The sequence below is a fragment of the Podarcis raffonei genome, chromosome 10 (genome assembly GCF_027172205.1).
Source record: "Podarcis raffonei isolate rPodRaf1 chromosome 10, rPodRaf1.pri, whole genome shotgun sequence".
NCBI classification, from domain to species: Eukaryota; Metazoa; Chordata; class Lepidosauria; order Squamata; family Lacertidae; genus Podarcis; species Podarcis raffonei.
In genome coordinates this window covers 72,589,664-72,610,481 of record NC_070611.1, presented here as the reverse complement: position 1 = coordinate 72,610,481, position 20,818 = coordinate 72,589,664, and the positions used below count along the sequence as shown (strand labels likewise).

General features: G+C 50.0%; 1 protein-coding gene across 5 annotated transcripts in view; it reads right to left on the bottom strand.

The window, feature by feature from the left end:
• Nucleotides 1-2,106: 2,106 nt before the first annotated feature.
• CCDC136 (coiled-coil domain containing 136) overlaps nt 2,107-20,818 on the bottom strand; it is a 41,884-nt gene continuing 23,172 nt past the window's right edge. For 3 of the 5 annotated variants that reach the window (XM_053407060.1, XM_053407056.1, XM_053407054.1), the window contains exons 4-9: nt 17,059-17,433; nt 14,319-14,436; nt 12,728-12,953; nt 11,054-11,185; nt 7,804-7,947; nt 2,107-3,583 (exon numbers count right to left, since the gene is read on the bottom strand). In XM_053407060.1, coding sequence (XP_053263035.1) covers nt 3,476-3,583; nt 7,804-7,947; nt 11,054-11,185; nt 12,728-12,953; nt 14,319-14,436; nt 17,059-17,433 — 1,103 coding nt within the window. In that variant the 3' untranslated portion in view covers nt 2,107-3,475. Of the gene's footprint in view, nt 3,584-5,851; nt 5,970-7,803; nt 7,948-11,053; nt 11,186-12,727; nt 12,954-14,318; nt 14,437-17,058; nt 17,434-20,818 lie in introns of all 5 variants that reach the window. The other 2 variants (XM_053407055.1, XM_053407057.1) reach the window with 2 other exon arrangements.

The window sequence follows — 20,818 nt, the reverse complement described above, 5'->3', positions numbered from 1 at the left end:
AATCAGCGTGTTTTTACATGAGTAGAATGTGCCCTTTTACAGTCAAACCTTGGGTTGAAGTAGCTTCAGGTTCAGTATTTTCGTGTTGCGCTCTGCGGTGACCTGGAAGTAACGGAGCGCATTACTTCCGGGTTTCGCTGCTCGTGCATGTGCAAAGGCTCAAAATGATGTCACGCGCATGCACGGAAGTGGCGAATCGCGACCTGCGCATACACATATGCACAGTCGCGGGTTACACTCTACTCAGGATGCGAACGGGGCTCCGGAACAGATCCCGTTCGCATCCAGAGGTACCACTGTATTTAAAATGCATCTCTGGGTCATTTGTGGGGCCTGCCTGGTGTTTTTATATGAGTAGAATGTGTGCTTTTATTTAAAATGCATCTCTGGGTTATTTGTGGGGCATGGGAATTCGTTCATTTCCCCCAAAAAAATATAGTCTGGCCCCCCACAAGGTCTGAGGGACAGTGGACCGGCCCCCTGCTGAAAAAGTTTGCTGACCCCTGGTTTAGGGCATCTTCTGCTGGATTCTAGCCCTCCCTGGGTGCAGGGGGCCAGGAATTGGAAGGGGCTCAGGAAAGGACATCCAGACCAATACCCTCTCCCCCACAAACCCCATAACAATATCATTAACCTGCAAACCCTCAAATCTTCCTGGTTTTTAGTACCTTTCAAGAAAGCATGTCTTGGCTGAACAAAAGTCTTAAAGGTAAAGGTAAAGGGACCCCTTCCCATTAGGTCCAGTCATGGCTGACTCTGGGGTTGTGGCGCTCATCTCGCTTTATTGGCCGACGGAGCCGGTGTACAGCTTCCGGGTCATGTGGCCAGCATGACTAAGCCGCTTCTGGTGAACCAGAGCAGCGCACGGAAACACCATTTACCTTCCTGCCAGAGCGGTACCTATTTATCTACTTGCACTTGGACGTGTTTTCGAACTGCTAGGTGGGCAGGAGCAGGGACCGAGCAACGGGAGCTCACCCTGTTGCGGGGATTCGAACCGCCGACCTTCTGATCGGCAAGTCCTAGGTTCTGTGGTTTAGACCACAGCGCCACCCGTGTCCCTCGCAAGCCCCCTAAAACTCACCCCTTCTTTTCCCTCCTCCTCTCCACCCCAAATACACACACACATTTCATTCTCTGGCTAGGGCGATGGGCTGGCCAGAGGCCACGCTCCTCGCTCGATATAGCCGATGAGGTTCTGTCCCAGAGCACCTGGCCTCAAAAAGGGACTTGTGAGTAAGACACAGCATGCGCGGCCCCCAAGAACAGTTTGTGCTCCAGACGCTCTGAAGCAGGTCATGCACTAGAGAGAAGCAGCAGCCCCTTCGCCTCTTCGGAGGGGGAGACTGGGGAATAGGCTGGGAGGTGAGTGAGCGTTCTGAGCTGCGGCCTTCCCAGAGGGCACCTCTGGCGGGTACCCATCTCATTCCCCTGGCCACCTGGGGCAGCAATTATAGACCTGTGACTCACGTGGACCTTTTGGAGCCTGCTTGCTCATTTGAGACGCAGACACATCGCAGCCATTGGCGCTTCTCTGCCACTGCTCGAAGGCCCCAGGCAAGGTCTGGTCAAGTGTGATCCCCAGAAGCGAGAAAATCCTCATTAACGCCCGCAATGCATAAGAATATAAGGAGAGCCAATAATAAATCTGTATAGGTTTATTCAAAGGGATGCGGGTGGCGCTGTGGGTAAACCACAGAGCCTAGGACTTGCCGATCAGAAGGTTGGCGGTTCGAATCCCCGTAACGGGGTGAGCTCCCATTGCTCGGTCCCTGCTCCTGCCAACCTAGCAGTTCGAAAGCACGTCAAAGTTCAAGTAGATAAATAGGTACCACTGGCGGGAAGGTAAACGGCGTTTCCGTGCGCTGCTCTGGTTCACCAGAAGCAGCTTAGTCATGCTGGCCACAAGACCCGGAAGCTGTACACTGGCTCCCTCGGCCAATAAAGCGAGATGAGCGCCGCAACCCCAGAGTCGGTCACGACTGGACCTAATGATCAGGGGTCCCTTTACCTTTACCTTTATATCCTCTCCTGCCACCCTGAACAGTCCCACACTGCCTTCACGCGGAAAAACGCAACCAGGACAGAAGAGAGCCAAGCCTCATGTATTTAGAAAGGTCTTTGTTTTCCCATTTCCTTTTGTTACTGAGTTACAACATAGAACAAAGACGAAAGAGAAAGATCTGCAGACGGTCTCCAGCGGCTTTTCGGGGGTGGCCCCCTTCTCGGACAGAAGTCGGGAGCAGAGCTCGACGAACGAGACGCGGAAGAGGTGAGGAGGGGGCAACGGACCGTGAGGTGACGGAGGACGGGTGCCCACGAAACATGCAGGGCAAGGATTTGGTGCCTCAAATCCCGGAGGGCTGCGCTACAGTCCACATGCCGTGGCTCCCCCACCTGTTGCTACCTGGATGGGGCCTTGATTGCTGGAAGCGCTGTTGGACGAGGACAGTCCTGGGGGACCCAAACAGGCCTTAAGGGACCTTTCTGCATCCTGGTGGTCCCCGAACCATCATACCTGCGTCGAAGGTGCAAAGAGGGACACACACATACATACACACACAAACTCTGTGAGCGTTCCTAGGGCCAGGAGGAAATGGTGCGCAGCTGTGGGATGAGACCACAATGGAGAAAGAGGAGGGGGATGGAGCTAGGGGTGGAATGCATAGATTCAGGATCCGGCCCGGGTTGGGGATAAGCGAGAAAGGTTATCACTGATGGAGTGGAGGACGAAAGAAATTCACAGGTCGATCCGTTGTGCTCCGGGCCCCTCCAGAAGTTGCTTCCCGTTCACAGTGTGTTGAAACAGATTTTAAATATTGCCTAGAGGAAAATGCCCCCCCCAGCTCCCCACATCTCTCCATCCCAACCCTGGCTGGCAACTTTTCCTGCTGGGAAAGCGCATCAGGTCCCTTCCAGTTATTGCAGAGGTCAGCCACCCAGAGGGCAGGTATTGCTCTCGGTTGCTCCCTCAGGGCAGAAGAGCCGGGGAGGGGGGTAAAAGAGGGGAGAGGTACCATAGGGTCCCCAGGTCCTGCTTTTTCCAGGGGGGGCCACGAGCAGGTGAGACGGACTCACAGCCGCCATCTCTCTTCCCTCCCAGCCAACGCCTGGGCTCCTCGAGGTTGGGACCACTGATGGGGAGACCGAGGACTGCACCCCAGAGGTCCCTGGCGGCAGGGGAGGGGGCAGGGCAGGTGGGAAGCTGGAAGCCCAGTTGCAAGACCCTCCCCCCCAAAAAAACCCACCTTGGCTCATCCTCAGCAGAAGCAGGGAAGGGAGGGGAATGGATAACTGATGATGGGTGAAGGTTCGCTTGGCGTGGCTGATGGCGAGACCGGCCTTCCGAGCAGCGGTTGGGTTAATGGGGGGCGGGGGGGACAGGTGCTCAGTCCTCACAGAGTTGGGGTGGGGAGGGGTACGTGGCGCAAGGGGCCCCCTCTTTGAGGGGCGGGTGTCCAGGTGTGCAGGCTCCTTAGGGCGGCGTCCAGCTGCTGGTGTATCTCTTTACGCAGGGGTAGAGGAGGAGGCCCCCGGCAAGGACGGCGAAGAGAGCGAGGGGCTTCATCCCTCCGGCTGGGACCTGCAGGGGAGGAGGAGAAGGAGAAAGGGGGGGTCAGCGAGGGAGCCTTAAAACCCACCCGCCTGGCTCCAACCCCGCTCCATGCACTAGGGTTAATTGAACCACACGGACATCCGCAGGCGTGCATTGCAACCCGCGCTTTCGGCACGCGGGGGGCGGGGGGCTCGTGTTCGAATCCCGCTTGCTGGGTCGCCACCAGACATCTGGTCGGCTGCCGTGAGAACAGGGTGCTAGACTAAAGGCCCATTGGATTGATCCTGTAGCCTTTTACATTCTTATGAAGGTGATTCCTAGGAAGGCGGTAGCTCAGTCATTTATCTATTTATCTATCTATCTATCATCTATCTATCTATCTATTTCTGAGCTGGTAGCTCAGCCATTTATCTATCTATCTATTTATCTATCTATCTATCTATCTATCTATTTATTTAGGGACGCAGGTGGCGCTGTGGGTTAAACCACAGAGCCTAGGACTTGCCGATCAGAAGGTCAGCGGTTCGAATCCCCGCGACGGGGTGAGCTCCCGTTGCTCGGTCCCTGCTCCTGCCAACCTAGCAGTTCGAAAGCACGTCAAAGTGCAAGTAGATAAATAGGTACCGTTCCGGCAGGAGGTAAACGGCGTTTCCGTGCGCTGCTCTGGTTCGCCATGCTGGTTCGCCATGCTGGCCACATGACCCGGAAGCTGTACGCCGGCTCCCTCGGCCAGTAAAGCGAGATGAGCGCTGCAACCCCAGAGTCGGCCATGACTGGACCTAATGGTCAGGGGTCCCTTTACCCTTTATATATGTATTTATTTCTGAGCCGGTAGCTCAGTCATTTATTTATTTATCTATCTATCTATCTATCTATCTATCTATCTATCTATCTATTTATTTATTTCTGAGGTGGCAGCTTAGTCTTTATTTATTTATCTATCTATCTATCTATTTATTTCTGAGCTGGTAGGTCAGTTATTTATTTATTTATTAAATGTATTAGTCGCCCTATTTTTTTTATTTATTTTGCCAGGGCAACTCAAAGCGACTTACAAAAGGAAAAAGGAAAAGGAAAAAAGACATGCATTAAAACCGGGTGGGAGAGAAATACGTTAAAACACCCTCCCTTATTCTGGAAAGCCACCGGTAGTTACAAGCCGGTATAGCTCAGTCAGTAGCTATGCCAGGGCTGTGGGTTCGAGACCTGCACTGGGTAAAAGATTCCTGCACTGCAGGGGGTTGAACTAGATGACCCTCGTTGGTCCCTCCCAACTCTATGATTCTGTCAAAAGCCAGAGAGAGGCCTGGTTGAAGAGGAATGGTTTTGACTGCTGGGAGCCGCCCAGAGTGGCTGGGGAAACCCAGTCAGATGGACAGCATGTAAATAAATAAAGTGGTGGTGTTGTTGTTGCTGCTGCTGCTGCTGTTGTTGTTAATTGAATTTATATACTGCCCTATACCTGGGGTTTCAGGGCAGTTCAAGATATAAAACCACAAAAAGCTGTACGCCGGCTCCCTCAGCCAATAAAGCGAGATGAGCACCGCAACCCCAGAGTCATTCATGGCTGGATTAACTGTCTGGGGTGCTTCACCTTTACCTTTTTAATATTTTGGAAATGTACATCCAGGTTTTTTTCCTTTAATTTTTTTGGGGGGCCCAAGAGAGTGGGGCCCTAAGCTATAGCTTGTTTAGCTTATACAGTGGTACCTTGGGTTACATACGCTTCAGGTTACAGACTCCGCTAACCCAGAAATAGCACCTCGGGTTAAGAACTTTGCTTCAGGATGTGAACAGAAATTGCACAGCAGTGACGCAGCGGCAGCAGGAGGCCCCATTAGCTAAAGTGGTGCTTCAGGTTAAGAACAGTTTCAGGTTAAGAATGGACCTCCGGAACAAATTAAGTACTTAACCCGAGGTACCACTGTACGTAAATCCGGCACTGCCTAGAGCTCCCATCAGCCCCAGCAGGAAACCTCTGGAAAGGCGTTCCTAACCCAAAGTCTTTTATTAAAAAAAAGGAATTTGCTTGTTCCTGCTCTGCCTCACCGGAGGAGGAAATGCAAGCATGGGGAAATGATTTGTTGTGAAGAGGGAACAGGCTGTGCGGCAGGCGATGGGTTGGGGAAGGAGGCGAGAGGGAGGGGTGCAGTGCAGGCGCATGGGTGTGACTGCAAGCGGGGGAGAACGACAACAAAGCAACCAAATGTTGGGGACGGGGAATGTGTGTCCTTGCTTCATGCAGGAGACGCAAGCCAAGCGCAGCCTAGCAGACCAAGCGGATGATACCAGTACCTGATTCGGGGCTTTAGGAAGACATCTCAGCCCGCCAGCACCAAAGCAGGGCTACTATGATAACCAGTCCTATGAGAGGGAGGGAGATGACGGCAGGAGGGTCGGGTACGTGGGGGGGCTGTGGGGTTCCGGGGGGCGGTGTGGGGAGGGAGAGCGTGGGATGGAGGGCGGAGGGGACGCCAGAAACACCACGGAGGGGAGATGAGCCAAGGCAGGGGACCAGAGAAAGAGAGAGAGGAGAGAGAAAGAAAGAAAGAAAGAAAGAAAGAAAGAAGTTAGGCCACAGGGTGTTTTGGCTGCCCGTGTGGGAAGGGGGTCTGAAATTTCGGGCCCGGATCCTGCTTCAGAGCCGCCTGCGTGCTATGACTCTGCACCAAAGAATTTGGGTGTCTGGGAAGGAGCTGGCTACGCAGAATTCCTACCACCCACCAGGAAAGGGATTGCGATTGTGCTAGAATAGGAGTCAGTCAATGTGTGAGTGTGTTTTAAAAAAGCAACCACACGAGACGTTATGCAGGAATTGCTGTGTCTCTCGAACCCTGTCGTTTGGCATTTGTGGAGTGGAGTTTGGATTTGATATCCCACTTTATCACTACCCTAAGGAGTCTCAAAGCAGCTAACATTCTCCTTTCCCTTCCTCCCCCACAACAAACACTCTGTGAGGTGAGTGAGGCTGGGAGACTTCAGAGAAGTGTGACTGGCCCAAGGTCACCCAGCAGCTGCATGTGGAGGAGCAGGGAAGCGAACCTGGTTCACCAGATTACGAGTCCACCGCTCTTAACCACTACACCACACTGGCTTCTTTGGGCACAGCACCCCCAAAAGTGCCCCGACAACTGATCCCCACGTGATATCTGGCGCTGCTATAAGTGCTGTGTGATACCTGTTCCGCATTTGTAAGAAATCAATCTTTCTCTGCGACGCCACCTACACTTTCGAACTCCCTGCCCAATGACATACAGGTGCCTTCCCTGTATATTTTTCAGCGCCTGCTAAAAACATTTCTGTTTGGTCAAGCCTACCCAGACGTGGGTGGCGCTGTGGGTTAAACCACAGAGCCTAGGACTTGCCGATCAGAAGGTTGGTGGTTCGAATCCCCGCGACGGGGTGAGCTCCCGTTCCCTCAGTCCCTGCTCCTGCCAACCTAGCAGTCAAAGCACGTCAAAGTGCAAGTAGATAAATAGGCACCTCTCCGGCGGGAAGGTAAAGGGCGTTTCCGTGCGCAGCTCTGGTTCTCCAGAAGCGGCTTCGTCATGCTGGCCACATGACCCCGAAGCTGTACGCCGGCTCCCTCGGCCAGTAAAGCAAGATGAGCGCCGCAATCCCAGAGTCGGCCACGACTGGACCTAATGGTCAGGGGTCCCTTTACCTTTACCCAGACATGCAGAACGCGGATGTGTGTTTTAACCTGCTTTCAGTTTCTTGCTGGTTTTACCTTTTGAACATTTCAAAGTATTGCTGTTAAAGCTAATTTTATTTCCCCCTTCTCTTTGTAAACCGCGTTGAGGTATGTCTCTCCCCACCCCCACCCTCAATCAAATTGTGCATAAATTTATTTATGAAATAAACAAATAAAATGATTAATATGTCCCTGTGGAGACACTGAGGCGGCTGGTTGTTAAAAGCCTGTCTGGAGAGGACAGCTGCGTTTCAGAAAGGTTTTGTACCCAAATTCAAACTTGAACCAGATTCCCCGTGATTATCTGATTCATGCTGTACTTGTGGTGTTCATGCTATTGCTGTTTGTTGCTTGTAAGCCGCTTTGGGATTCGTTTGAACGGAAACGGCATAGAAATGCAATCAGTCAATCAATCAATCAATCAATCACCCCTACCTCAGGGAAAGGGTTGTTCCAGCCCCCAGCTCCCCACTGGACCGAGCAGAGCAAACTGCAACACACACACACACACACACACACACACACACACGCCCAAACGCCTCTGAGTGTTTACCCGCCCTCCGGTGGGGATGGTGCCGTTAAGTCTCTCAATCTCTTCCTTGCACATCCGCAATTCCTCGTGCAGCTGCTCCCGTTCGTTCTGGCTGAGCCAACACTTACTCTCCATCTCTCGCAGGATGTCCTGGGTTTGGTCGTGCTGCCAGAGAAGAAGGAAGAGCAGAGGGTCAACGGACAAGCCGGGCATCCCTTCGCGTACCTTTCCGACGCACGGGGTCTTAGTGGGATCCAGGAGCAGCTGGTGGGACTGGGTAGGGCAGAGGCACGGAGGCCCACAGCAGGTGGCGCCAGAGCCACTGCCTGGGCACGATGTGATGGTCAGGTGGGATTGCTATGAAATTATGAAAAATGGAGCAAGCCATTGTGTCAGCAATGAAAGCATCGCTTGAGTGGGATTGAATCACTGACAATAATTTCTGATCAAATCCCACAAGCCTCTGCTTCTCTGCCCCATTTTCTCTACTGCCCATTTTCTCTGCCTGACAGGCACGTATAAGCATTCTAAAACACAGACCAGTTGCTTCACCAGGCATCCTCAGTACATAAGATAAGGAGGTAGCTTTGATGTAGATTTTGTTAATCTTTAGGTAGATCTTAAGGGCCAGGAAGAGAATTCACAAGGAGATGCTAAATACTATCTTTCCTTGCCTGTCCTTCCTTTCCTGTTTACTGCCTGTTTATGACCTCCAGGGTTTGCTAAATGCATTCCTCCTTGATTCCTGTTTTATTTAGCCTGAACATGTACGCATGCTCAAATTAGTTCTTTGTAGTTGAAAGGATTTCTCTGATCTAACTTTGCCCCATGTGGCTTTTTCGAAATGCTCAGGGGAAATCTGATTGGGTCTTACAAGTGCTTGTTAAAAGTTCTTTTGTTAATAAAAGGGACCTTGGCCAGGATGCGACAGATTATTATTGGCACTTCCTCCCAGAGTCTTGCTGGCCAAGCCTCATGTGTATTTTAGTAATCAGAGTCCAATCCTTCCTTTGCCTTTGGAACGCAACAGCACTGCCAATTGATTCTAGTTTCATCCCCATCCTCTTCCCCTTTGCTAAGTTCAGCAGGCAGAAGCCCTGGAGTGAAGAAGGAGGGGAAATCTGACAGGCAGGGCTACCCCCTGGATTGGTGGTCAAAAATAAGGCAGGCAGGTGGGGGCCGGACTGACGTTGGTGGGGCAATTCCCCATATGGGACCCAGGTCTGCAGATGCAACCCCTCAGATTCAGGTAATGCAGTTACCATAGTGGGGAGGGAGGGGGTCTTGTGCGATGCAGCAGCAAAAAAAAAGCTACCGTATTTTTCGCACTATAGGAAGCACTTTTTCCCCTCCAAAAATGAAGGAGAAATGTGTGTGCGTCCTATGGTGCGAATGCAGGCTTTCGCTGAAGCCTGGAGAGCGAGAGGGGTCGGTGCGCACCGACCCCTCTCGCTCTCCAGGCTTCAGGAGAGCCCCACTGCCAGCCCCACAAGCTCGGGGGACAGCAGGAGAGGCGCAGCGCGCCTTTCCCACTGTCCCCCGACTCGGTTAGAAGGCTGGCGGGGGGGAGAAGCCTGCTCCTCCCCGTCGCCAGCCCCGCAAATTCGGGGGACAGCGGGAGAGGCGCAGCGCGCCATCCCGCTGTCTCCCGACATGGTTTGGAGGCTGGCGGAGGGCTTCCTCCTCCCCCAGCCCCGCAAGCTCCCAGAGCGATACCAAAGCTGCGCACAGCTTCGGCATGGCTCTGGGTCCCGTTCTGGGGGAGGGGGAAGCTCGGGCTTCCTCCGCCCCAGCCCCACGCCTGGGGGGGGGGGGAAATAAAATTTCCCCCCTTTATTTCCCCCCCCAAAAAATCTAGGTGCCTCCTATGGACCGGTGCGTCCTATAGTGCGAAAAATACGGTAACACTATTCTAGGCTGCGTCAACAAAAGTATCGTGTGCAGATCAAGGGAAGTCATAGTCCCGCTCTATTCTGCCTTGGTCAGACCACACCTGGAATCCTGTGTCCAGTTCTGGGCACCACAATTTAAGAAGGATGTTGACAAGCTGGAATGTGTGAGGAGGAGGGTGACCAAGATGATCAAGGGCCTGGAAACTAAGCCTGATGAGGAACGGTTGAAGGAACTGGGTATGTTTAGCCTGGAAAAGAGGAGACTGAGAGGAGATATGAGAGCCATCTTCAAATATCTCATGGAAGAGGGAACAAGCTTGTTTTCTCCTGCTCCGGAGGGTAGGACTCGAATCCGTGGCTTCCAAGTTACAAGAAAGGAGACTGATGGCGGTAAGGAAACTGATGGGAGAGCACACTGGACAGTGTGGACTGGCCCTTGCTTTGACATCACATCATCTAGCTTCCCCAGAACGAGTGCCCATTAAATAGCCAACCGTGGTCTAATCTCCCTGCAAGCGATCCGGTTTGCAGGTCACCCTAAGAGCAGCCTGTGCTTCTCCAAAGAAGATCCATATTAATAAATGTATACAATATTGTGACACCAGTCTGCGACTGGACTTGGAAGCTGGCGGGTGAAAACTTAATACTTGGCTACCAAGCCCAAGTAGTCACGAAATTAAAAGACGCTTGCTTCTTGGTAGAAAAGCAATGAGAAACCTAGACAGCACCTTAAAAGGCAGAGACATCACCTTGCCAACAAAGGTCCATATAGTTCAAGCTATGGTTTTCCCAGTAGCGATGTATGGAAGTGAGAGCTGGACCACAAAGAAGGCTGATCGCCGAAGAATGGATGCTTTTGAATTCTGGTGCTGGAGGAGACTCTTGAGAGTCCCATGGACTGCAGGAAGATCAAACCTCTCCATTCTGAAGGAAACCAGCCCTGAGTGCTCACTGGAAGGACATATCCTGAAGCTGAGGCTCCAGTACTTTGGCCACCTCATGAGAAGAGAAGACTCCCTGGAAAAGACCCTGATGTTGGGAAAGATGGAGGGCACAAGGAGAAGGGGATGAAAGAGGACAAGATGGTGGGACAGTATTCTTGAAGCTACCAGCATGAGTTTGAGCAAGCTGCGGGAGGGAGTGGAAGACAGGAGTGCCTGGCGTGCTCTGGTCCAGGGGGTCACGAAGAGTCGGACACGACTAAACGACTAAACAACAACAACAACCAAGCCCAGACTCCTGCAGTTTGCATGAATATATTACTGGACCCTTTACAGCCACCCTGTAAGGAAGGCCGCTGTACTGCTAACGCAGAGCTGAAGCACGTGGATTTCCCACCAAACTCCTGATCAGCACCTGTTCCTCTACATCATGCCTACCTCACTTCCGTCTTCCCTCCCTGCTCTTGCCGCCTCTCCCGCCTTCCGCTCTGCCGCTCTCCTTGCCCACTCCGGGAGGTCGAGATGGTCCTTGTCTTCCGTCCTGCGCTGGCTGCGTGGGGCTTGGTCGCTCTGCCAGGGCAAGAAGAGGGGCACAGAGGGCAAGAGGGTCAAGCTGTGCCCTCCATCCAAAAACTCTGTGCCTTCTTGTTTCTGACCTGCAGGGAGGGTTACCGGCCTTCTCTGACCTAGGGGAGCCTTCCTGAAAGTGTCCAGAAAGTGGTGTTGGGGGATGAGTGTTCAGACCCCTGGGCTCTCACTTGTGGGGTGCCTCAGGGTTCCGTCCTCTCCCCCATGCTTTTTAATATCTATACGAAGTCGCTGGGAGAGATCATCAGGGGGTTTGGGCTGGTGTTCTCCATTATGTGAATGATACCCAGCTCTTCCTCTCTTTTAAATTGGAACCAGTGAAGGTCCTGTGTGGGTGTCTGGAGGCACTTGGAGGATGGATGGCGGCTAACAGATTGAGGTTGAATTCTGACAAGACAGAAGTACTGTTTTGGGGGGACAGGGGGCGGGTGGGTGTGGGGGATTCCCTGGTGCTGAATGGGGTAACTGTGCCCCTGAAGGAGCAGGTGCGCAGCCTGGGAGTCATTTTGGACTCATAGCTGTCCATGGAGGCGCAGGTCAGTTCTGAGTCCAGGGCGGCTGTCTACCAGCTCCATCTGATACGCAGGATGGGACCCTACCTGCCTGCGGACTGTCTTGCCAGAGTAGTGCATGCTCTAGTTATCTCCCGCTTGGACTACTGCAATGCACTCTGCGTGGGGCTACCTTTGAAGGTGACCCAGAAACTGCAATTAATCCAAAATGCGGCAGCTAAACTGGTGACTGGGAGCGGCCGCCGAGACCATATAACACCGGTCCTGAGAGATCTGCATTGGCTCCCAGTACGTTTCCGAGCACAATTCAAAGTGTTGGTGCTGACCTTGAAAGCCCTAAACGGCCTCGGTCCAGTATACCTGACGCAGTGTCTCCACCCCCATTGTTCTGCCCGGACACTGAGATCCAGTGCCGAGGACCTTTTGGCGTTTCCCTCACTGCGAGAAGCCATGATACAGGGAACCAGGCAGAGGGCCTTCTCAGTGGTGGCGCCCGCCCTGTGGAACACCCTCCCATCAGATGTCAAAGAGAAAAACAACTACCAGACTTTTACCAGACTGCCCTGTGGAACACCCTCCCTTCAGATGTGAAGGAAATAAGCAGCTATCCTATCTTTAAAAGACATCTGAAGGCAGCCCTGTTTAAGGAAGTTTTTAATATTTAATGCTGTTCTGTTTTTAATACTTGAATGGGAGCCGCCCAGAGTGGCTGGAGAAACTCAGCCAGATGGGTGGGGTATAAATAATAAATTGTTATTATTATTGTTATTATTATTATTATTATTATTATTATTAGGCTGCAGATCCCATCAGCCCCAGGTGGCAAGACCAGCTGGAAATATCTGAAATATCTGGAAAACCCCTGATTGGAGGAGGCAGCTTTTTCTGGCTGCCTTAAGAATGTAAAAGAGCTCTTTTTCTTCTTTAATAAATTATACATTATACACCATTTAAAAACCTCTCCCCATGCCTGCACCTGGTCCGGATCCGCCTCGCTCTCCTCCCTCCTCACCTGGTAGCGCAGGTCAGCCTCGCTCTCCGGTTTCGACAGTTTCTCCTCCTCGTCTCCCTCGCTGGCCGTGCCTGCCATCTCCACGGACTTGAAGGAGACGCTGCCGCTGGCGTGGGGCGTGGCCCGCCAGTTGATGGACGGAGGGTGGTCCGTGCTCCCCTCGGAGTCCGAGTCGAGGGAGGGAGAGTCGTCTGACTTGCTCCTTGCTCTGTTCGGAGGGAAAGGACTGAGAGGGAGATACAGTGGTACCTCGGGTTACATACGCTTCAGGTTACAGACTCCGCTAACCCAGAAATAGTACCTCGGGTTAAGAACTTTGCTTCAGAATGAGAACAGAATTCTATATATGTGGTCGGAGTGCAAAGAGATACTGGGATTCTGGGAAAATATCTATAATGAACTGAAAAAGATGTTTAGATTCTCATTTGGAAAAAAAAAAACAGAATCCTTTCTCCTAGGTATCATGTCCGAGGAAGTAAAAATAACGGTCAGACCAATATTTACCGTATTTTTCGCTCCATAAGGCGCACGGGACCATAGGGCGCACCTAGTTTTTAGAGGGGGAAATCAAGAAAAAAAATCTTATTCAGCTTCTCCCAGAGCTGCTGGGGCTGCCAGGGGGAGTCACCCCCCCCAGCCCCAAAGAGCAAAGAAGCCAAGACAGTGAGCAGGATCCATCCCGCTGGCTGTCTTGGCTTCCTCTTTAGCCGTGCGCAACCTCTCCAGCCGGGAGAGGCTGCGCAGGGGTAAAGAAGCCATAGCCATTTGCAGCCTCTCCCTGCCGGAGGGGCTGCGCGTGGCTATCCTTGAAGTCTTTGGAGCGCAGCGCGAGTTCCCGCTGCGCTCTGCAGGCTTCGGGTTCCTTTTGCTGAAGCCAGGAGAGTCTTGCGGAGCACAGTGGGAACTCGTGCTGCACTCCGAAGGCTTCAGGCGGCTATCCCTGAAGCATGGAGAGCAAGAGGGGTCGGTGCGCACCAAGACCTCTCACTCTCCAGGCTTCAGCGAAAGCAACGGGAAGCCTCCGGAGCGCGGAGGGCGCTTCGGAGGCTTCGCGTTGCTTTCGCTGAAGCCAAGGAGCCTCATTCGCTCCATAGGACGCACACACATTTCCCCTTAATTTTTGGAGGGGGAAAAGTGCATCCTATAGAGCGGAAAATACGGTATGTATGCAACTACGGCAGCAAGGTTATTGATTAAAAGCGCAGCAGGGCTGAGGAGGGACTTTAACTCTTTCCCACTCCCACTTTGCTCCCGGCAAAAAATCCTTGCTCTAAAGCTGATTATTTGTGGAGAGTCAGCGTGGTTTAGTAGACAGCGTGCCGGGTTAGGACACGGGAGACGAGGGTTCAAATCCCCGCTTGGTCATGAAGCTGACTGGGTGGCCTCGGACCGGTCACAGTCTCTCAGCTGAACCTACCTCACAAGGTTGTTGTGAGGATCAAGATGGGAAGGAGGAGAACAAGGCAGGCCGCCTTGAGCTCCTTGCAGGAAAGGTGGAATACAAACGCAATCGAATAAAATGTTCCGGCCCCTCGGGGTCCTGCCACAAGCCATTGGCCGCCATGGGCAATCCCGGGACATGGAGACTCACCTGTATTTCAGGGCCTCCAGTCTCTCCAGCTGGTTGACCATGATCTTGTTGCTCTCCTGCAGGATTTGGTACTCGTTAGTCAGTTCCTGGTACTGAATTCTCAGCGTCCGGAGATCCTCTGCAAAACACCGGGATGAAACATCATGTGCTGCAGCCGAGCAGCTCACGTCAGGAGGATTATTCCATCTCATTCAAAGTTTGGTGGGTAAGATTGCCAAAGTCTTTTTTTTCCCTGCATGCCCGCCCTCCTTCCACTCCCTTCTTATTTTTAAAAAGTTTTCTGCCAAGTGCGTAAAACAGAACTTGTGCAAAAGTTAGGTAAAGATAAAGGGACCCGGCTCCCTCAGCTTTATTGGCTGAGGGAGCCGGCGTACAGCTTCCGGGTCATGTGGCCAGCAGGACTAAGCCGCTTCTGGTGAACCAGAGCAGCGCACGGAAACACCGTTTACCTTCCCGCCGGAGTGAGGCTGAATTTTTGCAAGGCACAGCCAACAGGCAAAGCACGTGGTGAAAGTGTGGATGAGCCCTAAGGGTGTTTCATTTGGAAATAAGTCATTTGCTCAGTTTTTTTACTTACTGGTTCTCCCCAGGTAGGAAACAAACAAAAACAAATTAAACAGGAAGGAAATGCAGGCTGGGGTTTTGGTGTCAATAATGTCAGCTGAACACTGCAAAAATTATGAAAGTATGATGAGCTCCAGTCACACAATAAATGCCCCTCTGGAAACCTCCAACAATTGCTTACAGCCCCAGTCAACAGGCCAATATGCTCACAACCAGTGCCAGATTTACGTATAAGCTAAACAAGCTATAGCTTAGGGCCCCTCTCTCGTGAGGGCCCCAAAAAAATAAAGGGAAAAAACTGGATGTACATTTCCAAAATATAAGATAAAAGACAAATAAAATAAAACCTACATACAGCAAGAGTGTTTTGCGTTGTGTAGGCTCCTATGATGTATGTCATGGGTCCCGCCTGCTAGCCTGCTCCCTCAAATATCACTGGTTTGCTCCTTTCACAGGACAGGGGTGGCGCTGTGGGTTAAACCACAGAGCCTAGGACTTGCCGATCGGAAGGTCGACGGTTCAAATCCCCGTGATGGAGTGAGCTCCCGTTGCTTGGTCCCTGCTCCTGCCAACCTACCAGTTCGAAAGCACGTCAAAGTGCAAGTAGATAAATAGGTATCAGTCCGGCAAGAAGGTAAACGGCGTTTCCGTGCGCTGCTCTGGTTTGCCAGAAGCGGCTTAGTCATGCTGGCCACATGACCCGGAAGCTGTACGCTGGCTCCCTCGGCCAGTAAAGCGAGATGAGCGCCGCAACCCCAGAGTCGGCCACGACTGGACCTAATGGTCAGGGGTCCCTTTAGCTTTACCTTTATATAGGGTGCCTACATTCTGCATGGGCTGATTGCATTGCAACACACGCAAATGGCTTGAAATACCTATTGGGTCCATAAATTACCATATACCATTATATTCCACACAAAAAACAGCAACCATTTTTGTTGACAAAGGACAGCTGGACATAGAAAGCGCCCCGATACCTTCAGTAGCTTAGGGCCTCATCGAACCTCAATCTGGCCCTGCTCACAAACATGGTCCTATGCACATTCGCTTGGGGGTCAGCCCTACTGAAGAGCGGGGCACCTATTTCTGAGCTCCACTGAAGAGGACCAGGCCACACAAGAGATCAGCTGCTTTTAAAGCAGGTCGCGATTCTGTGCTTCTGCGCATGCGCAAAGTGCGTTTAACGCTTCTGCGCCTGCACAAGCACCGAAACGCGGAAGTAACCCGAAATCGCGCAACCCGTATAAATTGCTGCTTGAATGGCATTTGAAAGATGAAGAAGTTAAGTCGGTTATGATTCACTGGGCCAAAGATTTTGGGTATAACATACAACTGTGTGATTGGGTAAAATTATGGAAAGAAGGCTTAAAGTTTACTGCATGTAATGGATTAAAAGAAAACATGATGAAAATGATGTACAGATGGTATAGTACCCCTGTTAAATTAGCAAAAATGTATAAAACTAGTAATAAATGTTGGAAATGCAAAGAAAAAGAGGGAACATTTTATCACATGTGGTGGGATTGTAAAAAGGTGAAATGCTTCTGGGAGATGATATATAATGAGTTGAAAAAAATGTTGAAATATACATTTAGTAAGAAGCCAGAAGCATTTCTACTGGGTATTGTTGGAAGTGATATAAATAGAAAGGACTGTAAGTTTGTTTTATATGCAGTGACAGCAGCTAGAATATTATTGGCCCAAAAATGGAAACAAGAAGAACTCCCGACGATTGAAGAATGGAGGATGAAGTTAATGGACTATGCAGAATTAGACAAATTAACAGGAAGGATCCGAAACCAGCGAGACCAGAAATTTACCGAAGACTGGCGTAAATTTACGACCTACATGAAAAGTATTTGTGATGACCAGACGACGTTTGTAGGTTTGCAAGAAGTTCTGTGAGGAGTATAATTTGAAATATTGTAAAAATGGAAAAGGGGTGATGTTATGTTAAGGGAGGTAAAGACAATATAAAGTAAAGAAATGTGTTAGAAGTGGTTAAGACGGAAGATCATCAGAGGTGCTGATGGAAGTCCAGTAAGATTGTATTTGTAATAAATAGTGTGGTATGTTTTATAATTTACATGTTAAAACCAATAAATATATATATATATATATTTAAAAAAAGAAATTGCGCAACCCGAAGCGTCTGTAACCCGAGACATGGCCATACCTTGAAGCCTGGCCACCTCTTCCGAGGTGCAGGCGAGACGGTCATCAAAGTGGGACACCACCAACATCTCTGGGGCAGGCTGGCTGTCTCCGGTGCCCGGCCGCTTCATGTTGATCTCGGCCCGCAGGGCTGTGACCTCCATGTCGTACTCGTTCCGGACCCTCTGCACGCGCTCCAGCTCGGCTTTCAGGCGGCAGATCTCCTCCTGCAGCCCGGCCACCTCGTTCTCGTGCAAGGCAGCCGCCTCCTCGGCGTCCAAGCGCAGGCTGTGGATCTCCTCGTTGGCCTCCCGCAGCTCGCGCTCCAAGCGGTCCAGCTCCACATCTTTCACCTCCTGCAGCGAGTCAAACTCTTCCTTCAGGGAGCACATCTGAGCTGGATTCGGGGCGGGGAGAAGGAGGCAAGGGGGCAGAAGCCAGGGGCTTTCGATTAGTCACTGAGTTTGGTCCTTTGCAGCCCAGGGGCCACATTCTCTTCTGAAACTGCCATTACGGGGGCTACAGGCCCTGATATTTTTAAGGAATTTGACCAGAGCGCACTTTGAACCTGCTCCTCCTCTTTATAACTTCCTTTTTCAGACGCCTCTTGCCATGGACAGGTGATGGTAGGGGAGCAGTAAGTGCAATTATTATTATTATTATACCCCGTCCATCTGACTGAGTAGCCCCAGCCACTTTGATTGGCTTCCAACATAGAGATGATAGAGATAGATAGATGATAGATAGATAGATGATAGATAGATAGATAGATAGATAGATAGATAGATAGATGATAGATAGATAGATGATAGATAGATAGATGATGATAGATAGATAGATAGATAGATAGATAGATAGATAGATAGATAGATAGATGCTGTAGATAGATAGATGATAGATAGATAGATACTGTAGATATAGATAGATAGATAGATAGATAGATAGATAGATAGATAGATGATAGATAGATAGATAGATGAGATAGATAGATAGATAGATAGATAGATAGATAGATAGATGATAGATAATAGATAGATAGATGCTGTAGATAGATAGATAGATAGATAGATAGATAGATAGATGATAGATAGATAGATGATAGATGCTGTAGATAGATAGATGATAGATAGATGATAGATAGATAGATATAGATAGATGATAGATAGATAGATGATAGATAGATAGATAGATAGATAGATAGATAGATAGATAGATGATAGATATCACTACTTGTACAGCTGAAAACGCTGGCAGCATTAAGATAAATTCAACAGTGTAAATCAGTTTTGATGGATGTAATAAAGGAATACTGAATAGTATAGTTTTTGTAAAATGTGCAGGGATTTATGATATGTAAAATGAACCATGGAAAGAGAAGAAGGGAAGTCACTGATATCTTAAGGGTGTAAAAATGAGTACATTGTAAAACAGAAAATTTAATTTTAAAAATTATATACAAAAAAAAAAAGATTTAAAAAATCACTACCAACATCTCAAGCTTCGCCTCTTCCTATCTGCACTGCCCCGGACCCAGAGATCATCTTCTGAGGCCCTTCTTTGTGTGCCTCCTCCACAAGAGGTCTGGAGGGTGGCAACACGAGAACGGGGCCTTTTCTGCGGTGGCTCCCCATCTCTGGAATGCTCTCCCTGGGGAAGCTAAGCGGGCGCATTCATTACATCTTTATGCGCCAGGTGAAAACATTCCTCTTCAACCAGGCCTTTGACTATTAAAACAATCAATGGCCTTTTCAGTGTGTCTGTGGGGGAGTTGTGTTTTAAATCATTATATTGCACCTTTTCTGTTTTTATGTCATAAAATGCCTTTCATAAATCATCGTCATCTGAAAGACTCATTTCTGCATATCAAAAATGCATAACCTCCAACATTTATCTGATAAAAATAAGGATGTCATATTTAATAACAACAACAACAACAACAACAACAACAATAATAATAATAATAATAATTTTACTGTTTATACCCCACCCATCTAACTAGGTTGCCCCAGCCGGTCTGGGCAGATTCCAACATATATAAAAACATAATAAAACATAAGAAATTACAAAACCTCCTTATACAGGGCTGGCTTCAGATGGCTCGGGGGTCGGATAACTCCATCCCCTCCAACATTTCTCTGATGAAAATAGGGACGTCCTAAGGAAAAGCAGGACATTTGGGGATCAAATCAGGAAAATAGGGATGCTAAGCCGCCCTTTAGGTGCAAAGGTGGACGATTAATAAATATGTAGTTATTAATTATTATTATTATTATTATTATTATTATTATTTAGACATCAGCTTGATCCTCCCATAAAAACAGTAGGGGGGGCAGGCAGTGAAGAGGGAGCGAAGGCACCCCTGCAAATCAAGCTATTACTAAAAGCAGAGGAGCAGAGGCAGGGGAAAGAGTTGGCAACCCTTGCTGGGGTTGGGCGTTGGGAGGGCGTTTCCACTCAGCCCCGGGTGCAAGTCATGTGACTCCCAAAACCCAGGGCCACACCTGGGGGAGACTGGAGACTTTGGGGTGGGAGCAGGACCAGCCCCGGACCTGTCTCAAGGGGGCTGCGGGGGCCACTCCTGGCAGTTGTGCCGCTCTGGGGCCTGGCTGCCATGGCAACGCCCCGCGTGGGCTTTCAGACCCCTTGATCTCAGGCCCAGGGGGACTCACAGCCAAGAGAAGATGAGTGTCCCAGTTCCATGGCCGGGGCCGGTTTGGGGGGCCCTGCGGAACCACCACACCCGGCCCCTGCGCTCGGCTCGGGGGCCCCCTTGGGCCCTTAAAGTGGCGGCACCTCGGAACCCCCCAGGCTAGGCCGGAGCCCTGACATGGCTACTGATCAGAGGGTGATGGCGCAAGCCGGGCAGGATTGGTCCTGCTGTTTGTTATTTTATTATTTATTGAATTTCTATACTGCCCTTTGTTGTAAACAAAAATTGCCCTTTTCCCTAATGGGGTATCCAAGAGCCCATATAAAGTCCTTACGTCGGTTTCCTATTGGTTGGAGAAGATAACAGAGGCCAACCAGAGAATATTGAGAAGCAAAGCAGCTAGTAAGCCTGATCTTTATTGATCTGTTGCAACAGGGTCCTCGCTCACCACACGCACGAGGGAGGAGGAACCCAGAACAATGGCGTGCAAGGTCTTATAAAGACTTTTGAAATTGCCACCCTGTAGATCAAGACCACCCCCAGAAACATCATACATACATCACAGAAGGGGTGTAACCTAAGACCACCCCTCAGATACATCACACCTACATCACAGAAAAGGTGGTCTACAACAGAAATTTGAATGTTGTTTTACTCCTGTCGTTGTTTATCTCCTGTCTGGCAGGTTACTTGATTGGATTGCCTGGGGAGCCTGGCCAGTTTTTTGTAATGATAAATACTTAGTTCCTGGGCCAGGTCACAGCCTCACACCCTATTCATATCTTAAATGTGCCCTTAAGACAGGATTTGTGAAGGAAATGACAATGGGGAGGCTTTTCCATTTTGACCTTGTAAAGAAAACATTTACTCAGTTTAGGAATCAAAATGGTTCCAGGTTGGTCTTCCTGTGCTGATCTATGTACGTGCTTGGTTGGTACACTTATGAACATTTAATATATATCTAAGACCATAAAATTCCTATCACACCTTCATATCCGAGGGTCACAGGGTGGTTTACAGTACAACAACACAAAATGGACGTAACATAGTAACAAACAGAAACAACAAACCATAAAAGCCGTAGATTGTTTGATTACCGGTAGTCCATACGATACGATACAATAATACGATA